The sequence below is a fragment of the Pongo abelii genome, chromosome 17, assembly GCF_028885655.2.
Source record: "Pongo abelii isolate AG06213 chromosome 17, NHGRI_mPonAbe1-v2.0_pri, whole genome shotgun sequence".
Lineage (NCBI taxonomy): Eukaryota > Metazoa > Chordata > Mammalia > Primates > Hominidae > Pongo > Pongo abelii.
Genome location: NC_072002.2, coordinates 80,805,901 through 80,825,550, shown reverse-complemented (window position 1 = coordinate 80,825,550; position 19,650 = coordinate 80,805,901). Strand labels below are relative to the sequence as shown.

The following is a 19,650-nucleotide window of genomic DNA, read 5'->3' as shown; positions in this document are numbered from 1 at the left end:
GGAACGCTTTTGAAAATAAAAATATAAAACCATAAAGGACATCAATGTCCTTAACTGCAGTGTACTTAAATGCAGTAACCAGGGGTGAGGCATACTCCATCCCCCACCTCAGTGTACTTTCAAAAACCAAAAAGCTGGGCACTTATTTAGTTTTAAATAAAATGAATTCATCTTCAATAAAAATATATGCTTTCTTAAATGTCTATCGGCTATCTGTGTTAACATCATCATCAGGAATGTGACTGATGAAAAAACTGTATTGGTGATCTGTGGAAATAGTTGTGAAAACAATTGTTTTTTTGTGGCACTTTCTCCTTTTCTTTCCCACTGGACCCTACTGCACTGCTCTTCTCATAAGCTTTACACCTTATGGATAACCTACAGTTCAGAAACTGATACATTTCTGAGCTTTTCTGGCCACCTTCTCATGCTGTATTGGCACAGATATGCCTGCTCTCTTTTTTTTTTGCTCCTGTTTACTTCATTTGGATGTTTTCAACCAGCTTCACCAAAAGGGCATATATGTACTAGGTTAATGCAAAAGTAACTGTGGTTTTTGCAATTACGGTAATAGCAAAAATCACAATTACTTTTGCACCAACCTAAGTTCAAAAGTTACTGCTTGTATATCTTTCTGTTCCCATAGGTAGTCTGGTGTTCACCTTCCTTCCCTGTTAAGTGGATTGTCCTTTCTTTTCTACTGAGAATTAGCACTTTCACAACTCTAATGCCTTGTAGTTCTCAAGGTACATGCCAGAATGCTACAACAGGAGCTGCAGCTTTGGTGTCAGAAAGGCCTTGTCCAACCTTCCTACATATTAGCTGTGTGATGTTGGAACAAGTAACTTTCAAACTAACTGAAATTAGCAATATATGATAACAATAGTCAACATCAATCTTCACAGTGTGGACTGAAGAGATAAAGAACATTGGAAATAACATAAGTAGAGTTAGCAGAATCCCAGTTACTTATCAGTATGCAACAGAGCAAGGTAACAAGCAAAGTAGAAAGTGTACCATATATGGCTAGGCATATGTACCAAAGATTAAATGGGAAATAGGAAAGGTGGTACCGTGAGAAATGAAGGTCGGCACACAGGACATATTATTTAACACTCACAACAATTCTCTGGGGTAGGCGTTTTCCCATTTGATGGTTGTCTTAGACACATAAAATAACCTGTCTAAATGTAATTAAATGCAATAGTGAGGGGTGAGGCATACTCCATCTCAGTCTGTCTTCAAAGCCCTCGCACTGTTTATAACACTGTATGCTTAGTACTTTCAAACAAGGTGATTAAAAAACAAAGGCTAAGGTGACAAGTATGAAAGCTCAAAAGGCAATTTGCTTGCTCAAGAAAGACAACAATTTTTAAAATGCATGGATGAATAAACAATTATTTTATATTTATATACAACTTTAGTTTCTGAAATTTTTCAGTTTCCCCAAAATGAAAGTAATTGTAGTAGAAACAAAGTAGAACCCAGTAGGACTTCTTAGTGAGAAATCAAATAAAGTAAAGCATGGAATGAAGAGGGATGTTGAGAGAAAATAGTGATGGGATGCACAGATGGAGGCAGGTAGAAATAAGACATCTGTTACACATGTTGAACAGCAAAATTAAGGAGGAGAAATGTCCAGTTGAGAACAAAAGGATGTAAGAAATGAATGAGTATGAGAGTCAGTAAGGGTATAAAGAGGGTAAGAGTTATATAATAATTAGATGGTCTTTTAATTTAAATCAATGTCTAAGTAGACAAAACATTTCAAAATTACCAATTCTTTAATTGTAATAAATTTTGTCATAAATATATTGCTACATATAGTATATATCAATTATTTCTTATATTCTATTGTAAATGTATTTCATGCTACGGATAAACTTGACTTTTGATTCTCAAGTCTTCAATCAAAGTAAAACTCTAAAGTACCTGTGGGTATATCAGCCCTAAGGTACAATACACATCAAGAATATTAATGTGTTATGCAGTTTGCTTTATTTCCCAATCTAGTCCAAGGCAAAGAAAAACACGGTATTTTGGAAGGTTAGATAATTTAACATTTGAATGATCTCGAAAAATATTAATTTCTAACTATGTAAATGCATATAAAAAGTAGAATTTAATGTTTACATAGAACAAGAATTAACTGTTCTTCATAGACTATGGTGCTAATCACTGTATTAAGAAGAATACTCTGCCTAAGGAAGCCGAAGATTATATATTTTAAGAGGTTTTATCATTTCTCTTTTCTGTCATATGACCTCTACTTCTGAGTGGAAATAGAAGAAAAGATTTAGTTCTAGCTGAAATTTAGCCATGTGTGACACTTAGATTGTTCTGGTTGTTCAGGAATTTACATATCTGTTTAACAAAAATATGTTAACCATTTATTATATGCATTAGGTATTGTAGTGTAATGTTGCACATAGTAGCAGACATATAACATTTACTCATGGACCTTACAATTCAGTGGGACCAACAGATATTGATCCAAACATTAAAATAAATAAATGTAAAAGTAGAATTGTAATAATTACTCCAAAAGAGGGAAACATGATCTTATGAAGAAGTGTACTAGGGGAACTAGACACAGATGAGAAAGACTTAACTGATGATAACCGGAGGCTGAGGGTAGGGACGGGAAGGAGATGTGATATGGAAGAACATGCTTGGTACAGTGACGACAGTGAGCAAATATTTGAGGCCAACGTGGCTGGAGGGCAAAGAAAGAGGTGAGGTAAGGTTGGAGCTGTAGGCATGAGTCAGACCCTACAGGTCTAAGAACAAACATATTTTAAGGACTGCATGATATAATCAGATTGTTTCAAAAAACTAAATAAAAATCATTCTTACTGGACCAAGGAGAGGAAGATATGGGAGTAGATGTCACAAAAGAAGTTAGAGTTGCTATTACAGCAGTAAAAGTATGATGCAGGCCTAAGTTTCTGATTTTGGAATTCAGTCTTACAACATTCAATTCAACATTTTCTGAGCATTCTAGCAGGTAGGAAATAGTGCTGGATACTGGCAAAAGCATATCAAGAGAGTGTTCCTACAAGTAAGCAGTTCCAACATTGTTGACTGTATATTCACAGATAAACACAGTATGAATCTTAGTGCAATTCACTGTAAGAATATACAGACATGCATAGGTGCAGAGAAATATGCAGAAAAGAGAATTACAAGAATAAAATTATATAAAATTACAACACCCTACTGTGAACTATTTTACAAATTTGATGTAATTCTTTACACTCTTTTGAACTGATGTGTTGTCAGTTTTATTTTTATTTTATTTTTATTTTTTGGAGACAGAGTCTCACTTTGTCACCCAGGCTGAAGTGCAGCAGTAGGATCTCAGCTCACCGTATCCTCCACCTCCTGGGCTCAAGCAATATTCCTGCCTCAGCACTCGCAAGTAGCTGAGACTACAGTCATGCACCACCACACATGGCTATTTTTTGTACAGACAGGGTTTCACCATATTTCCCAGGCTGGTCTCGAACTCCTTGAGCTCAACGGAGTTTTGCCGTTTTGCCCAGGCTGGTCTTGAGCTCCTTGAGCTCAAGCGATCCTCCTGCCTTGGCCTCCCAAAGTGTTAGCATTACAGGTGTGAGCCACCACGCCTGGGCTTTTTGTCAGTTTTAAATTAGTTTAAGTTGTCCAGCAATTGGATAGAATCATTCTCCCAAAACCAAGATAAATAAAAGGAAGGGAATATGGAGAAAAATACTGATGTGTGAAACACACACCATACTACAAATTAGTGGGCACCTTTATTCTCAGCTTTACTGTGATCTTTGGCAGATGTCTATCTGCACAGTAAACTGGAGCATGATTTTTATTGGACTATCATCAAGCCCTGTGGTCCTAACCAATCTCCCCACTTGATGATAACCATGGAATTACTGGTCTCTACAATTATGTATCCCTTCTTTCCAATGAATGTATTCTATTATGAACTGTCATATCCTCTTAAAGATGGCAGACACTTCAGAAGTCACCTAGATTTGCTCTACAGAAGGCGTGTCCAATCTTTTGGCTTCCCTTGCCCACACTGGAAGAATTGTCTTGGGCCACACATAAAATACACTAACGCTAATGATAGCTGATGACCTAAAAAAATTGCAAAAATATTTCATAATATATTAAGAAAGTGTACGAATTCGTATTAGGCCAAATTCAAAGCCATCCTGGGCCACATGTGGCCCACAGGCCTCAGGTTGAACAAGCTTGCTCCACATGCATGTGTAGTGTTCAGCTTGTCTGGAGTTCAAAACCTCGTTGTCATCCTGAGTCCCCTACTCTGGATGTTCTGTGCTTGCAAATGTCAGAATTCTCAATATTCAGTTCTGGCACCCAGGAATGGCAGAATTCTGCCGATGTGATCTGATCATCACAAAACGGTACCATTGCTAAATAAGGCCACATATCTATATATACATGTATGAAATTATAAATACATATACATTTATATATGCATATATAAGTATATACATATAAAATATGCATATTTGAATTTTTTAATTTTTATGTATTTAGGGAGTAGAAGTGCAGATTTTTTACATTTTCCATTTATCTTGCAGTGGTGAAGTCTGGACTTTTGGTGTACATTACCCAAACAGTGAACACTGTACTCAACAGGTAGTTTTTCAACCCTTACTCCCCGTCAACTCTCCCACCTTTTGTAGTTTCCTATGTCTATTATTCCACCGTGCTATATCCATGTGTATGCATTGTTTAGCTCCCACTTATAAATGAAAACGTGAGGTATTTGGCTTTCTAAGGCTACTTATATTAAAGGGAAAGTAACTCCACTAATGTTTTTTTAACATATTTAAAATGTTGAATCTGGTATCCTTTTAAAATCACTCAGTCATGTAAATTACATCCCACTAGGTTTTTTCCTAGCCTAAAACTCTGTAAAAAAAAAGCTTTTTAAAACCAAATTGCATAAATTTATATTTGTATCTGTTAAGTATCACTTTCTTAAGTTTAATCCATTGTTTAGTGGCTACTACCACAGGTTTAAAGCCTAAATTCCATTTAATTCAATAATATTTTTAAAGAGTACTGATTGCTAAAACTGTAAGCCATATGAAGAGCAGTGACTTTGCTTTCTACAGATTTACCCTGAGCACAAAGAATAATACATGACAGTAAGTATGTGCTCAATAAATATTTGTTAAATGGATTAATAAATTATAGGCAAGGAAATGTGACTAGAAATATGTAGACTTGCTGGACTTGCCATCAACAAGCCCAACATTTTGAATAAAAAATAAACAGTTAAATATTATAGAATGAATTAAATATATAGCAATATAAAATATGCTAGGAAAATATGTATGGGAAAGGGATTATTTCTGCCCAGGATTCTCAGAGAAAGTCCAACATAAGAGATGACATTTGAAATGTGACTTGAGGGAAGAGTAAGTCTTTACCAAAAACACCATCATCTATATGGTCTCTTATGAACAATCATCATTTCTAATTAGCCATAAAATAGTCATTTAAATTATCGTTGTCTACCATAGTTGCCACTAGCTACATGTGGCTATTGAGCACTTGGAATGTGGCTATTCTTCATTGAGATATGCTCTAAGTGTAAAGTAAACATATGATGTTCAAGACTTAAGTTTCTCTTTTTAAAAAAGTAAAATATTGTCTCAATAATCTTCATGGATTACATATTAAAATGATAATAGTTTGGTATAGTGTGTTTGAAATATATTATTAGCATTTATTTCAATAGTTTCTTTTTACTTTTTCTAATAAAGCTACATGAAAATTTGAAATTACATATGCGTTTCACACTGATGGTTCACAATAACTTTATTTTGGACAACTGATCTAAACAAAAGACTCAGACACCAGAATACTCTAATTGCATACGGTCTTAGAGGTATTCTCAGATTTATTGTCAAATGACATATTGAACAATAGGACAGCTATAATCAGTTTAATGATTAATGTACCAATAAGGTATAGTTGAAAATTAACCTAATCAAAATAAAAAATCTGCCAGCACAATCTGTATACAATTTCAATAATTTATTTTAAACAATCATCCACATTGATATGCAAGTATAACTTAGCCTTCCAATAACTTTCTATTTTTTAATTCTTCACCATTTATTGATCCTGTTGATTTACATGAAGTTTATTAAAAATCTGTCATTTTTTCATGAAGTTTATTAAAAATCTGTCTTTTTTTTCTACTGGGCACTAATTAAGTTTTAGTAATTTTTTTCTTTTTTGTTTCATTTCAAAAATTTTTAATTCTGTTTTTTAAATTTATTTTTAATTTTTAGAGACATTTTAATTTTTTTTTTGGTCACTCTGTCACCCAGGCCAGAGTGATCATGGCTCACTGCAGCCTCAAACTCCTAGGCTCAAGCAGTCCTCCTGCCTCAGCTTTCCGAGCAGCTGGGAATTTGGGTGCATGCCACCATCCCTAGCTAATTGTTTTATTTTTTGTAGAGAAAGAGGTCTCATTTGTTGCTCAGGCTGGTCTCAAACTCTGGCTTCAAGTGATCCTCTGGCCTCGTCCTCCCAAACTGCTGGGATTACAGTCATGAGCCACTGCTCCCAGCTTAATTTCCTTTTAATATTGAACTGAGCTTGAATTTTGTTGGCTTCAGATGGATTAGAAATAACCATGATGAAGAAACATGCTATCCTGACTCTTTTCAGGGTCAACTTGAAACTCTCTCCACTATCTCCAGGCACACTATTCCATCAGAGCTCAAAAAGGGAGGACATTAAGTGGAAACCGTTTCCTGAAATTTTCCAACCAACAATTTATCTTCATATACCCTCAATATTATTAACTTTTATTTTATGTAAAAGTAGCCTTCTCCGCATTTCCACTTTCGTATATCCTGACTGCTCTCAAACCAGAGCAATCTGAGTTTTCCCTGCTATTTCCCAGGGACCAAGGCTACCAATGACTCATATTTTGCCAAATCCAATGAGCACTTTGTGGCCCTTTTTTTTTACATGGCATGTGTGTCCTATTTGACACAGAACTTCAGGGGAAATTGTGTGGGTCCGCTATCTTGAACTTAATAGTAAACAATGCAGCTGCTTGCAGCCAGTTTAAAAGAAAATAAACAATTTTATTTTCTTCTTTCAAACCATGTTTTTTTGTAGCCGCTCTTTTCTAAGAAGTACTTACAGTAAATCTTCCTCAAGTTCCATACTTGGTTTCTTGGCTTTTCAGCCCACATTCTTCCTAGGCAAGCCCAGTGGAACCCCAGATTCAACTGCCTCTTGTATGGCAAGAGCTGATGTCTCTGACATCTAAATCTCTCATCTATCTCTTTGGATAACCAGACCGTATTTTAAAATGACTACTCCTATTTTTGATAATACAAATATATATACGCATCAGAATATAATAAATGTTCAAAATGGTAATTATTATCATTCTTATGATTTGTTATGACCACTTCCTTTACTGATAACAACTTTCTGTCCAATGGCTCTCACTCATACACCATTCAAAATTTGTAAGTTTAATCTCATTAACGTTCCTCTGATTTGTTTCCTATCGTGTACTCTTTTCTCAAGTAAGAGAATACCCAAACCAGAAACTCCAAGTCATCTTTGACTTCAGCTTCTTCATTTCCTCTTTGCTTCAACTCTCCATCACCGCATGCTCCACTCAACCAATTCTTCTTACTCACTGTAACCCAGAATATGCCTCAAGTCCTGTCCCTCAGCCCACGGCTCCTGCCTATTTAAGGACCTCATCTGCGTTGCATCCCTATTATTCCATTTCCTGGATGTATGGAGGTAGGTGAGATCTTTTACTTCTCCTTACCTCAGTTACCAGCTCTCCAAAATGAAAATAATAGTCTTTACCTCTTAGAAACCACTTCATAGTAACTTTATGAAGATTAAATGAGTGTCTACTTGTAAAGGGCTTAAGTAGTGCTACCCACAGTAGGCGATATCTGTTTTTATTCAATAATAGGTCATACATTGTGGAATTTCTACAATAAATTCATATGATTCAGTTCCAAACTTTTTGGGTCTTGCTAAAATTTGAGTCATGTAATTCATACACAGATAAAATGTAAACTTTACCATGCTCTCACTTGTGATTTTGATGACCTCCTGTAATGTAGTTAATTTATCTGATATCTACTCTATTCTAGCTAACTAACGGTAGAATAATGAATTATAGAGGATACTGGACCTATTCCTGAAGGGATTAAAATATGTGGAAAAGGTTGCAAAATTTACAGTAGAGTGCAATAAATAATATTTATGGATTAAAAATATTGTCTCTATATGTGCCTGTGACAGGCCCCAATAATATACTGGTTAAGAATGCAGAGAGACAAAGATCACTACATTCAAAAGCTTTTATATTTGAGCAAAGAAAACAAACATATATAGTTACAAGTAAGTACTACAAAAGAAAAAAATACTATGATGGAGAATAATGGTGCTTAGGACACTCCTCCTGGGGAGATAACACTGAAGCTGAGGCATTAAAGATAATCTAAACTTGACAGGTGAAGGAATGCAGCAAGACTGTTTCAGACGGAAGGTAGCACACTTGAAAATAATGGGAAGAAACGCACTGTGGGTCCTCCTACCGGGTGAGAGAAGGATCAGACAGCCTGATATCGTAGAGAGGTAAGCAGGTGGCCAAACATGCCTTGCTTTGTGGACCATGAGAAACATCTGGATTTCATGTAAGTCCATCTGAAATGTTTCAAGCAGAGACGTAAAATAATTTATGTCTTAAAAAGGAAAGTGAGAGGAAAAATGCAGGAGTACCAGCACCATCTGGTTGTGATCAGAAAAGGATGTCATCAGAAGTGGCATTTAAGCAAAGATCTGAAGGATGAGTGGATTTATGTGCTATGGAATCTGAGGCTCATGCAGATCCCCAGTAACACAAGGCTAAAATTTTATCTTGCACTTATGAACCAACTCTACTAATTTTATTTTTGCAAAGGATAACTAAAGATTCATAATTGGTATGAGCCAGGTGAGTGACTGAGATATCAACTGTAACATTTAACTGAATTTTAAACTGATAAATAAAATACCTCTGACATCTCTTCTGCAATATTTTCTCCATCTACCTTTAGTCATATATTCTATTTTTTTCCTTAAGCCCTTATATAGTTCTATGGCTACTAACCTGCAAACATCATTTAAATTCTTTTAATCTGTGACACGTCAATTTTTCTGAAGAGTTAAGGAGATAGACCAAATCTCAGAAAAATGTCCTAAAAATACAGAGTCTTGGGAAATAGAAAAAACGGGGTCTAATGGAGATACTCCTATGGGTAATAAAAATAAGTCAAATCAATTATTCTTTTTCACAATTCAGTAGATTCAAATCATCCATGCTTCATTCAGCATGTAAGTATAGAATGTTCTGTATGTGTCAGATCAGCATCTGATTAGCTGATATAAATAATGACAAAATAATGCTCAGTCCTTGCCTCTAAAAGCAGTCTAATGGAAGAGATGGACAAGGATATAAATCAATGAAACAGACAAGTCAACCATGTCAGATGCTCGAAGACTGTTAGATGCAAGGTATTATGGGGTCCTTAGGAACAGCATCCAGCCTGGACTCAGAAGCCAAAGAAGTGAGTCTTGAATACAAAAAAAAAAAAAGCGACCCACTTGTAGATTCTGGGAAGAGGTATTCCAGGCAGAAAGACAAAGCAGAATGAGTCTTAGAAAAAGCAACAGATGCAATTTGAGTAAAGTACACCAAGTAAGTAGAGAAAAATAAAGTTGAACTGGATGAGAGCTGTCTGGTACTGGAGAGTCTGTGATTTTAGTCTGTAGATAATGGGATTTCATGAAAATATGATTTTAAGCTGGGATGTTTCAAAATCTCATTTATTTGTTAAAAGCTTACTCTGAAATACTGATGGATTGGTTCTGATAGAGAATGGTAGAGTTGCCACAATTCAGGAGGAAAAAAAAAAGACCCTGGACAAAAATCAGGGACAACAATAAGAGACAAAAACAAATTGATTCAAGGCCCAAAATCTAAAGTTAACAATATGTGTGGACTAATTGACCATGGAGGATTCGAGCGAGAAGACGGAAGCCTGACTGATTCCACTCAGAAAAACATGTAAGTGGGGATTCAATCAGGAAAAGAGGCAAGAATGTAGGAAAATTGTTCAGGATTGATGTTTCTCTGGAGATTTCTAGTTTCAACTCTCCAATAAAACAAGGAACATACATTGGTAGACCTCCTGTAATAGATCATATATGCTTAAAGGGGCTAATTCTTTCCAGGTCTCAAGAAAGGGAAAAGTTTAACTAAAATGGATCTTTTCTTTTCCCAAAACGAATATCACAAAATTCATTTCCTTTAAATGTGAGGGAGAATGATTTCACCTTAGTCTCAGTTAATATAGAAAAAAAATTTCCTAAGTACAATGAATGGTTTATGCACAAAGACAATTTGTGTATTAGATTTTGGTTGTGCTGAAATATAACCTCAAATTTAACATACACTCTTTTAAATATGTTCTCTAAAGACTGGAAGGAACTGGAACATACTATAAAATAGATACTCAGAGTTAACCAAATAAATAATAAAGCCACTGTGTGAAACAGAGCAAAGATACTCCTGCACCTAATTTGGCAGTGCCCAGGCTGTAATATCCACAAACCTATAGGCATTTCCGAGAAACAGAGGGGTCTTTCACGTGGGGAAACATATATGGAAAACTACCTTACAAAGAACATTTAGGAGGCAGGCTTCCCTGTGTTTGGGTCCGGACTCTGACACTTGTTCATTCTATAACTTCTTGTGTATTTCCTCTAAGTTGTAGTTTTCTTATATAAAATGTGGGCATAGTAATACTTGCCTAGGAGATCTGTCATGAGCATTAAATTAGATAATGCTTGTAAAGCACTTAGGCTGATGTCTAGCACATAGTACGAGCTTATGAAATGCAATTCATTTTTTATTATGCTCATGCTTGTTTGAAAGAGGAACATATCTGCTACCATAAATTAGCCAACAGTAGCCTGCACATTATTATCTCTAGGGCTGCTATGCCAATTAAGTTCTATCATTATAGATTATGATGGGGATCCATTTTTTCACATAGTACTACCACTTTTCTTCTCCACAATTTAACGTATTTTTCCTTCAGTGATGTTCACTATCATTTGCAAAAACAAGGAAGTATTTTTCTGTTGGAAAAAATCATGAATAGCCACAGTTACTGGTGGCCAAATATAGTTTAGTACTTGGGAGATCAGAGAAGAAAAGTGAAAAGATGCATGACAGCTAACTGTCAAGCTGACCATCATAGACATACTGGAAGAGACTGAATCCCATGCAGTAAACAGCAAGTTTCTACAAACACCTTATTAAATCTGAGTTTATGAAGCTGGGCTGGTCTAACTAATCCCAATTGTGTCAGAAGAGCAAAGAGCTGGAAGGAACGCTACAGGACTTCAATTACTGGGCCCTGGAAGTCCAAGTACAGAAACACCCAAAACTTAATATAGTAAATTCAGTGGCAGCCTTATTGTGCAAGAAACAGGTTTTATTTTTGTGTGTGCCGAGGCACAGAAAGAATTTAGCTGTAATATTTTAAGAATAGGAGTACAATATTTAATATTGAAACCATATTTTTAAACAAAACAGTTGAAATTCTTCTCCTTTATTAAAAAAATCTACTGAATAAATAATCGAATGTCTTAGTCATTCATAGAATTTTTTTTCTTTAAAGTATTTTTAGCCTGGTGGAAGAATAACTGCATATGTCTATAAGTGTGAATTTAACTATGATAAAAATGCATAATTAAATTGGTATTGATGTTAGTTATGGGTTGTAATTTCTATTCAAAATTTAGAATACAGGCCGGGCATGGTGGCTCACGCCTGTAATCCCAGGACTTTGGGAAGCCGAGGCGGGTGGATCACAAGGTCAGGAGATCGAGACCATCCTGGCTAACACAGTGAAACCCCGTCTCTACTAAAAATACAAACAATTAGCCGGGCGTGGTGGCAGGCACCTGTAGTCCCAGCTACTCGGGAGGCTGAGGCAGGAGAATGGCATGAACCCAGGAGGTGGAGCTTGCAGTGAGTCGAGATTGCGCCACTGCACTCCAGCCTGGGTGAAAAAGTGAGACCCTGTCCAAAAAAAAAAAAATTTAGAATACCAGAGTATCTTGCCATATGTTGATGAAATTTTTCTGCATGAAAAATAATTGAGGTATCTAATTGATTATTTTATGATGAAATGTGAGTATAGCAATAGCGTATCTCATTCAAACTGTACTCACTGTAAATAAAGGAAACCCATGTTCTAATTTTTGGATTTTTTTTTTCATTTAAAGAATTCAGGTGCAAATAAATTAGAGAGAGAGCAAGAATGAGAAATCAGAAAGCAGTTCATCCATAAAGTTAGGAGAATACAGATAGAGTTAAAGACTGACAAATACAACTTCGGATAACATGAATTATTTCATCAATATACAGGCGTAAACATTTTTATATTTTCACGATGTATTTCTTGTGCAGTTTAATAAAAATCAGTGTGAGAATAAGGAGACCTAGAATCTTACCCCGTCATATCCTCTAACTTGTTATATGTACTCCTATAAACCCTCAAACTTACCCTACACCTCAGGTTTTCCCTCTGTAAGGTTTGGGTTAGCATCGATACGTGGGATGCCTTCCAGCATTAAACTTCTGGTAATGTCAGTGCATCCCCATCCGTCATGTTACATGTGGCTTTAATTAGTCACATCACTGGAACACAACTTAACATGTAGTCAAGTACTTTTTTTTTTTTTTAAGAGTCTAAAGTCCAGGTACTTTTATAATTTCATTCTTAATTGAACTTGATTTTCAAGTTCTTATTCCGCATCTCCACCTCCCCATCTTGCTTTTTCCTAGTAATATTTGTTCAGAAGTCTTAAAAAGGTTTGAGTTACAAATCCTGATACCTAATGCCTAGAAATGAGATTCACACCACTTTCTGAGGTATCATAAAGAATGAATTATTTGTGTACTAGAAATCAATTTTCATGCCAGGCTGTGGGCCCCACTTGCACCTCCTGTGAATACATAATCTCATTGGCTTCAGCACTTATTGTGTGAAAATCCAGAGTCTATAATAGTGGTGACAAAACTAAAACAGTATAAAAATTCCTGATTATCTGCTTTTAAAAACTTGGGAAATAAGACACAAAGAGACCACATTTCTGAGCTAAAATGCTAGCATTTGATGATACTGATTATTGTGCGGTCACTATACAAATGGAAGCTGCAGGCAGAAGCCCCTTGTTCCAAATTGTATTTCGGTACAATAGACTTTGTTTTACTTACGATTTTGAAGACTTGCAGTAACTCTTAAAAAATGAATAAAATATAGGGCACAAAAAAATTGATCCTTAGAAGTGGAAGAGGCATTCCAAATTTGGTGTCTACTTAAGCAATATGTTCAAATTTAGCAGAAAGAGTAGCCATACTTAAATTTTGACAAAATCCCCCAAACTTTTATGCACACACACACACACACAAACACACATGCACATACTGTATACAGTATATCTAAGAATGAAATCTAATAAAACTCTATTTCAGTTACTTTCAGTAATAATTAGCTGATAATTCTTAATTAATTAGAATCATCAAGCAACCTAAATCGCAAAAAATCCCAAAGTCAAAGTTGAAAGTGTTTACTAAAGTGAAGCAAGCTTCATCAGACAGCCTTAAAATAATCAAAAAAAAATTCATTATTGAGGATAATTAAAATTTGGGGAATACAATCTTATTCCTTTATGGCATAATCTAAGTTGTTTATGATACACTGACCAAACTTAAACAGTCTTCCACACATCATCTACTTATCCTCTCATTATTCCTTCTCATTCTGTGCCTTTAAGCTAAAGACATTCTAAACATGAATGGATTTTTTTTTTTTTTTTTTTTTTTTTTTTTTTTTTTTTTTTTTTAGATGGAGTCTCACTCTGTTGCCCAGGCTGGAGTGCAGTGGCACGATCTCGGCTCACTACCAGCTCCACCTCCCGGGTTCACGCCATTCTCCTGCCTCAGCCTCCCAAGTAGCTGAGACTACAGGCACCCGCCACCACTCCCGGCTAAATTTTTTTTGTATTTTTAGTAGAGACAGGGTTTCACCGTGTTAGCCAGGATGGTCTCGATCTCCTGGACTTCATGATCCGCCCGCCTCAGCCTCCCAAAGTGCTGGGATTACAGGCGTGAGCCAGGGCTCCTGGCCCATGAATGGAATTTTTAAATCTTCTGATGTAGGTTATTCTCCTACTATAAAATAAATATGGAATTTACATCTTTTTTATTAAGTTTTAGATTCCAAAATCTAAATTTTTTGGCTTCCCTGGGCCACATTGGAAGAATACTTGTCTTAGGCCACACATAAAATAGACTAACAATAGCTGATGAGCAAAAAAAAAAAAATACAAAAAAAAAACACCGCAAAACATTTCATAATGTTTTAAGGACATTTAAGAATTTGTGTTGGGCCGCATTCAAAGCCATCTTCAGCTGCTTGCGGCTTGCAGGCCACAGGTTGGACAAGTTTGTTTTAGAAGCTTCTAGACCAATAAAAAGTTGTTTGCAGTGGTTCTAACCTTTTTCAAACTTTAATCCCTTATATTCTAATTAGATTTAGCAGGTAATTACTTCCCATTTCTAATGAAATTCTGAAAGTTTCTGCATCTGTGTAAAGTTCTATGCAAAATATAGTTTATTTTCTTTTAGATTTACTTGTTTAGCTTAAGTTACTTAAGACAATAACCTCCATTTTCACGACAGCATTTATAATGTATTAGTAACTAGGTCTTAGCTTATAATTTTCCATCAGTAACACTTAAAATTTATTGAACATTCACCATATGGTATGGTATATTGAATGTTTACTCTGTTCTTGTTGTCCGTGTTACAGGAAGTTGCAATGTGAAGAAAAATGTTGCTTTGGAATAAACCCATTACCCAATGTCCACATTGGACATCTCCCAATTTTTAAAAGGATGCTGCAAAATCTGTTACTGCAAACATGAGTTATAAATCTAATTTAACCGAGTAATAAAGTAATCATGGAAATGTACAATTAAATGTGTTAGTATTTAATACTTTAAAAATATAACGTTTGCATTGCTGAAATTGTAATCATTTCAAATTTGCAAATAATTTAAGAAAGCAATCTTATTTTCTTTAAAAAGTAGAATATAAAGCCATAATTTCTAAAATAAGCATATTATCAAAACAATATAGAAAATGTATTCTTCAGTCTAGTGTATCTCCTCTGTAGAGTGCTCTAAAGCAAAGAACTGGGATAAGATAATTTTTAATCCCAAAAAACATTAATTTAAAGCATAAGCCATTTATCTTCCCTGTTGCTTTGAAAGTGAAATTGATATAACTTTTTGTCTGAGTTATACTTTAAATATACCACTGGAAAGTGTGGCCAACAATTGTATTACTTAGTGAGCAAAACACAGTCCAGGCCAGGAGCTGTGGCTCACTCCTGTAATCCCAGCACTTTGGGAAGCCAAGGCAGGTGGATCACCTGAGGTCAGGAGTTCAAGACCATCCTGCCCAACATGGTGAAACCCCGTCTCTACTAAAGATACAGAAGTTAGCTGGGTGTGGTGGTGCAACCCTGTAATCCCAGCTACTCGGGAGGCTGAGGTGGGAGGATTGCTTGAACCTGGGAGGCAGAGGCTGCAGTGAGCCGAGATCGTGCTACTGTACTCCAGCCAGGGCAACAGAGTGAGACCTTGTCTCAAAGAAAAACAAACACCATCCAGTAGAATAACTGCATATGTTCACCAAATGAAGAAGAAAATAGGCAAGCCGTGACACATGGTTATTGTGACAGCTCTTTCAGAGCAAGCCCTGGAAACAGTACCTACCCAATAATGTCAAGACACAGGCGAGTATTGCTATCAGGGCTCCTGTACTGAGGCCAGCAGGTAAGACATAGGCCTCTGCATTGCAGGTCTGGGCTACGCCGTCAGCATCACAGTCACACACGCGGATGGTGAGGGTGTTGGTGCTGCTAAGTGAAGGAGATCCACTGTCCACAATGAAAATTGGCAGATAGTAAACTGATTGTTCCTGTCTCCGGAAGCCGTTTCTCCTGGTCAGTATTGAGGCTGTGTTGTCTAGGATAACGAAAGCAAATGTATAACACAAGATTTCTGATGGAATCAGTCTTCCCAAACTTTATTTAAGTCACTCTATTTACTTTGATGCCTTAATTAGGGAAATCTCTGGAGTTGCAGATTTATTTCAACAATTTTCTTTCAGTTCTCAGAGACAGAGGGACATTTCCAGTTTAATACATTATAAGATAGTTATGTTATTCTATGCAGTATAACAAAAGAAATAGTTATAAAGTAAAAAAAAATGAAAATGTTTATGCATCACTTATTACATTAATTGCAACTTTATAAAAACTATACCTTTTACTTATCTTAAATTTTACACCATAAACTTATAGAAAGGATGGTACACTTTAACAGGTTAAATATTTTGCAGCATCATCATTTAGTACAGATAAAATTTTCAGTCTATCCTTTCTTAGACAAGTTTCAAGACCAATATTTAAAAAGGGTAAAATCAGCTACATTAGCTTTATTTAAATTGAATATACAGGGCTATTCAGGAGAATTTTATTGTAAAATTTAAAAAAATGTATATTGGTATTTATAACTACTCTATGTGTATAAACATTTTGTCAGTGATAAAACAGGCCATTTATGTTTAATTTATATTCAATATTTGAATTAATCTAAGCAATTATAGTAATTATGAACTTTAAAAAGTGATCAATAAGTCTATATAACATGTGTGATTTATATATCAAAAATATGTTTCGTGTCTGTTAGCAGTTTTCCAACTAACTTGTCTTAATTAAATAATTAGAGTATGAGATTTTTAAAATTAATAGCTATTAATGAAAATATAAAGGGAAAGAAGAAAAATCAGGATCAGAGTTTCATGCAATGTGCTTTTATCTATTTTTCTCTCTTCCAAACTGTCAAAAAGATTTATTCAATGATAGCATGAAAAAATTAATAGTACTCAAGTGAAACAGCAAGATGAAATCTGTCTCAAACAGCACAAAACAGCAAGCTCATATTAGACTGCAGAAAATGTATTACATGCAATTATAGAACAGACAGTAATAAAACGGTTTGATTTTCAGATTCCATCTGGTAGATTTTCATGTAAACAAATCTTTTATTTTAAAATGTATGAATTCGAGAAGGTACTCACTAAAAAATTAAGCTGGAGTTGTTGAAGGACACTGTTTTGAGTAAGTTCCTGTACATTTCACAATAGCACGCAGGCCCAGGCTTCTGTCTCCTACCAACTCAGATGTCAGAGGCATTTATGACTTGATACAAAAAGTTCTAGAAAGTTGTTCATTTGTAATCTAACATGACTGATATCAAAATGACACACACACACACACACACATACACAGTGAACTGAGGAACACAAGCTGAAATGCCCAAAAAGTGAGGGTATGACTCTATATTCAGAAAAGCGATCATATGGAAGACTTCTTAAGAACTGACTTTCTCTGTATTCGTATGTTTTCCTTCAAGGTACAGTCAAGGGGGCTCTGGGCTTAAGGTAGAGAATTTTTCAATTGTGTGGCAATGTGGATGTCCTATAAATGCAGACATTTTAGTGCACCTGCTGTACAGCAATCATGGTGGTATTGGATGATGACACGTGGGATATATTCACATTCTCCTTGTGAAGTTCATCGATTCCCTTCTCTGCATTTGTACCAGATGAATCTAATGCTGAGAATTATCCTTCTTAACTATGATGAAGTCAGTGCGTCTGGAGTTACCCATGTAGAGAATGCTCTACCTTATATATTACTAAACGGATACAATAGTATTCTCATTAAGTAGGAAATAAGAACAGGAAAAATTACTATTTTCAGATTGAATTTTTTTGAGATTGAAATTTTTTTTTATTATTATTATACTTTTAGTTTTAGGGTACATGTGCACAATGTGCAGGTTAGTTACATATGTAGATTGAAATTTTTTGAGGCCTAGGTTGCACTAAATAAGGTGACGGCTTCATGCAAAACTTCTTATCCACCTTTTGGCAGTAAGTCTATTTTAAACAAGCCAGTAATGACCAGGAAATCTAATTCTGTGTTTTTTTCCTAAAACCAGATTTACATAAACAATATAGATTTTAAAAAATAGTTATTTTCCATGTTGTTGGGGGGTACTATTCACCCTCTACATCAGTTTCAAATGCTGTCCTTCCACTAAAATAAATATCTTGAATAAAAACTCATTCGAACATATAATTCAAATTTAGACAAGGATAGCAGGTTCTCATGCTTTAAGTTCTTATAACTGTCAATATATATTATTAAGCAAAACTAAAATCTACTTGTAGGTATTTGTAAGTTTTTTTTACTATAATGATATTTAGGAAGCTGCTAAGAGTGTTTACCTTTGAAGCAGAGAAATACAATTTGATATGAAAGGGAGTTATTTTGTTATTTTTAATATTATATTTCTTAGCATCATAAACATGTCATTATTTTATTATTATTTGCATGAATTACATTTGCATTTATGTAAAAATAAAAGAGTAAGGGGTGTTATCGAAAACATTAAGTCAAAGTTGATTTAGATTAAAATGTGTAATGTCCAGTTCTTTTTCTTATGTCTCAAGTTGCATCTATGAGCATAGTACTTATTAGGGTATTTAGTTGACCATCAACTTATTAGATTATTTGGATAATGAACTTGGCATACAAATAAGAAAATGAGTGCCTATAAGAAAAGAATAAGAAAAATCTAACTTTCCCTCCTATTTGGCTTTAGGCCTAAGATAATTTAAATAGCAGCTTTTCCTTCATGACAGTAAATCCATAGATAAAAATTACTTGAGGTGCTCATTGCCCTTTAATTATTGTCCTTGCTTTAAAAAAAATCCATAATCGGCATTCCTGGGGAGAAAAATACTTGCTTAGAGTATCTGTACCTGCTGCCTCTATCAGTAACAATATTAATACATTACCTTTGTTATCTTTCAATGAAAAGTTGTGGTTATTTGTTGCATCCGTTGTTAAGCTGAAGTAAAACTGGTGTCCATTGGATGGCTCATCTTTATCCACAGCACTGATTTTCTGGATAACCTAGGAAAAGAGAAAGTAAAAGATGAAAGCACATTGGTGTGCTATGCTTAGTTTTCTGTGGCAGGACAAAGCAATTTTACACTTTATAATAAATACCATCTCCCTGAATGAGCTAGGGAAAAAGGATCCGATGTATTATTATGAACCCAATCTAAAAAAGGGCTCTGAAAAACAAATCATATCCTTTTCTTAGTTCATGTTTGAATTCACTTTTGTGAACTTCAGAAATAAGCTGTTCCAACTGATTAGACATCCCAGGAAACATCATAAGACACTGAACAATAGATGAACAAACCAAACTGAGATTGAACTGCACTTAATTCTTAGAATTGTAAGACAATTAAACCCGGTTGTGTAAGGTAGGAAACAGCCCAATCAGCTTGCTATGCTGTCTTTCTCCGAAAGGAGTCTAAGTTCTTAGCCATTTAACAGAGCTTTTACAATGTTTACCTTTCCT

General features: G+C 35.1%; 1 protein-coding gene across 2 annotated transcripts in view; it reads right to left on the bottom strand.

Moving 5' to 3' along the window:
* CDH7 (cadherin 7) overlaps window positions 1-19,650 on the bottom strand; it is a 142,468-nt gene that overhangs the window by 11,127 nt on the left and 111,691 nt on the right. For both annotated transcript variants that reach the window (XM_054538056.2, XM_024236001.3), the window contains exons 10-11: window positions 19,076-19,193; window positions 15,919-16,170 (exon numbers count right to left, since the gene is read on the bottom strand). In XM_054538056.2, the coding sequence (XP_054394031.1) occupies window positions 15,919-16,170; window positions 19,076-19,193 (370 nt within the window). The remainder of the gene's footprint in view (window positions 1-15,918; window positions 16,171-19,075; window positions 19,194-19,650) is intronic.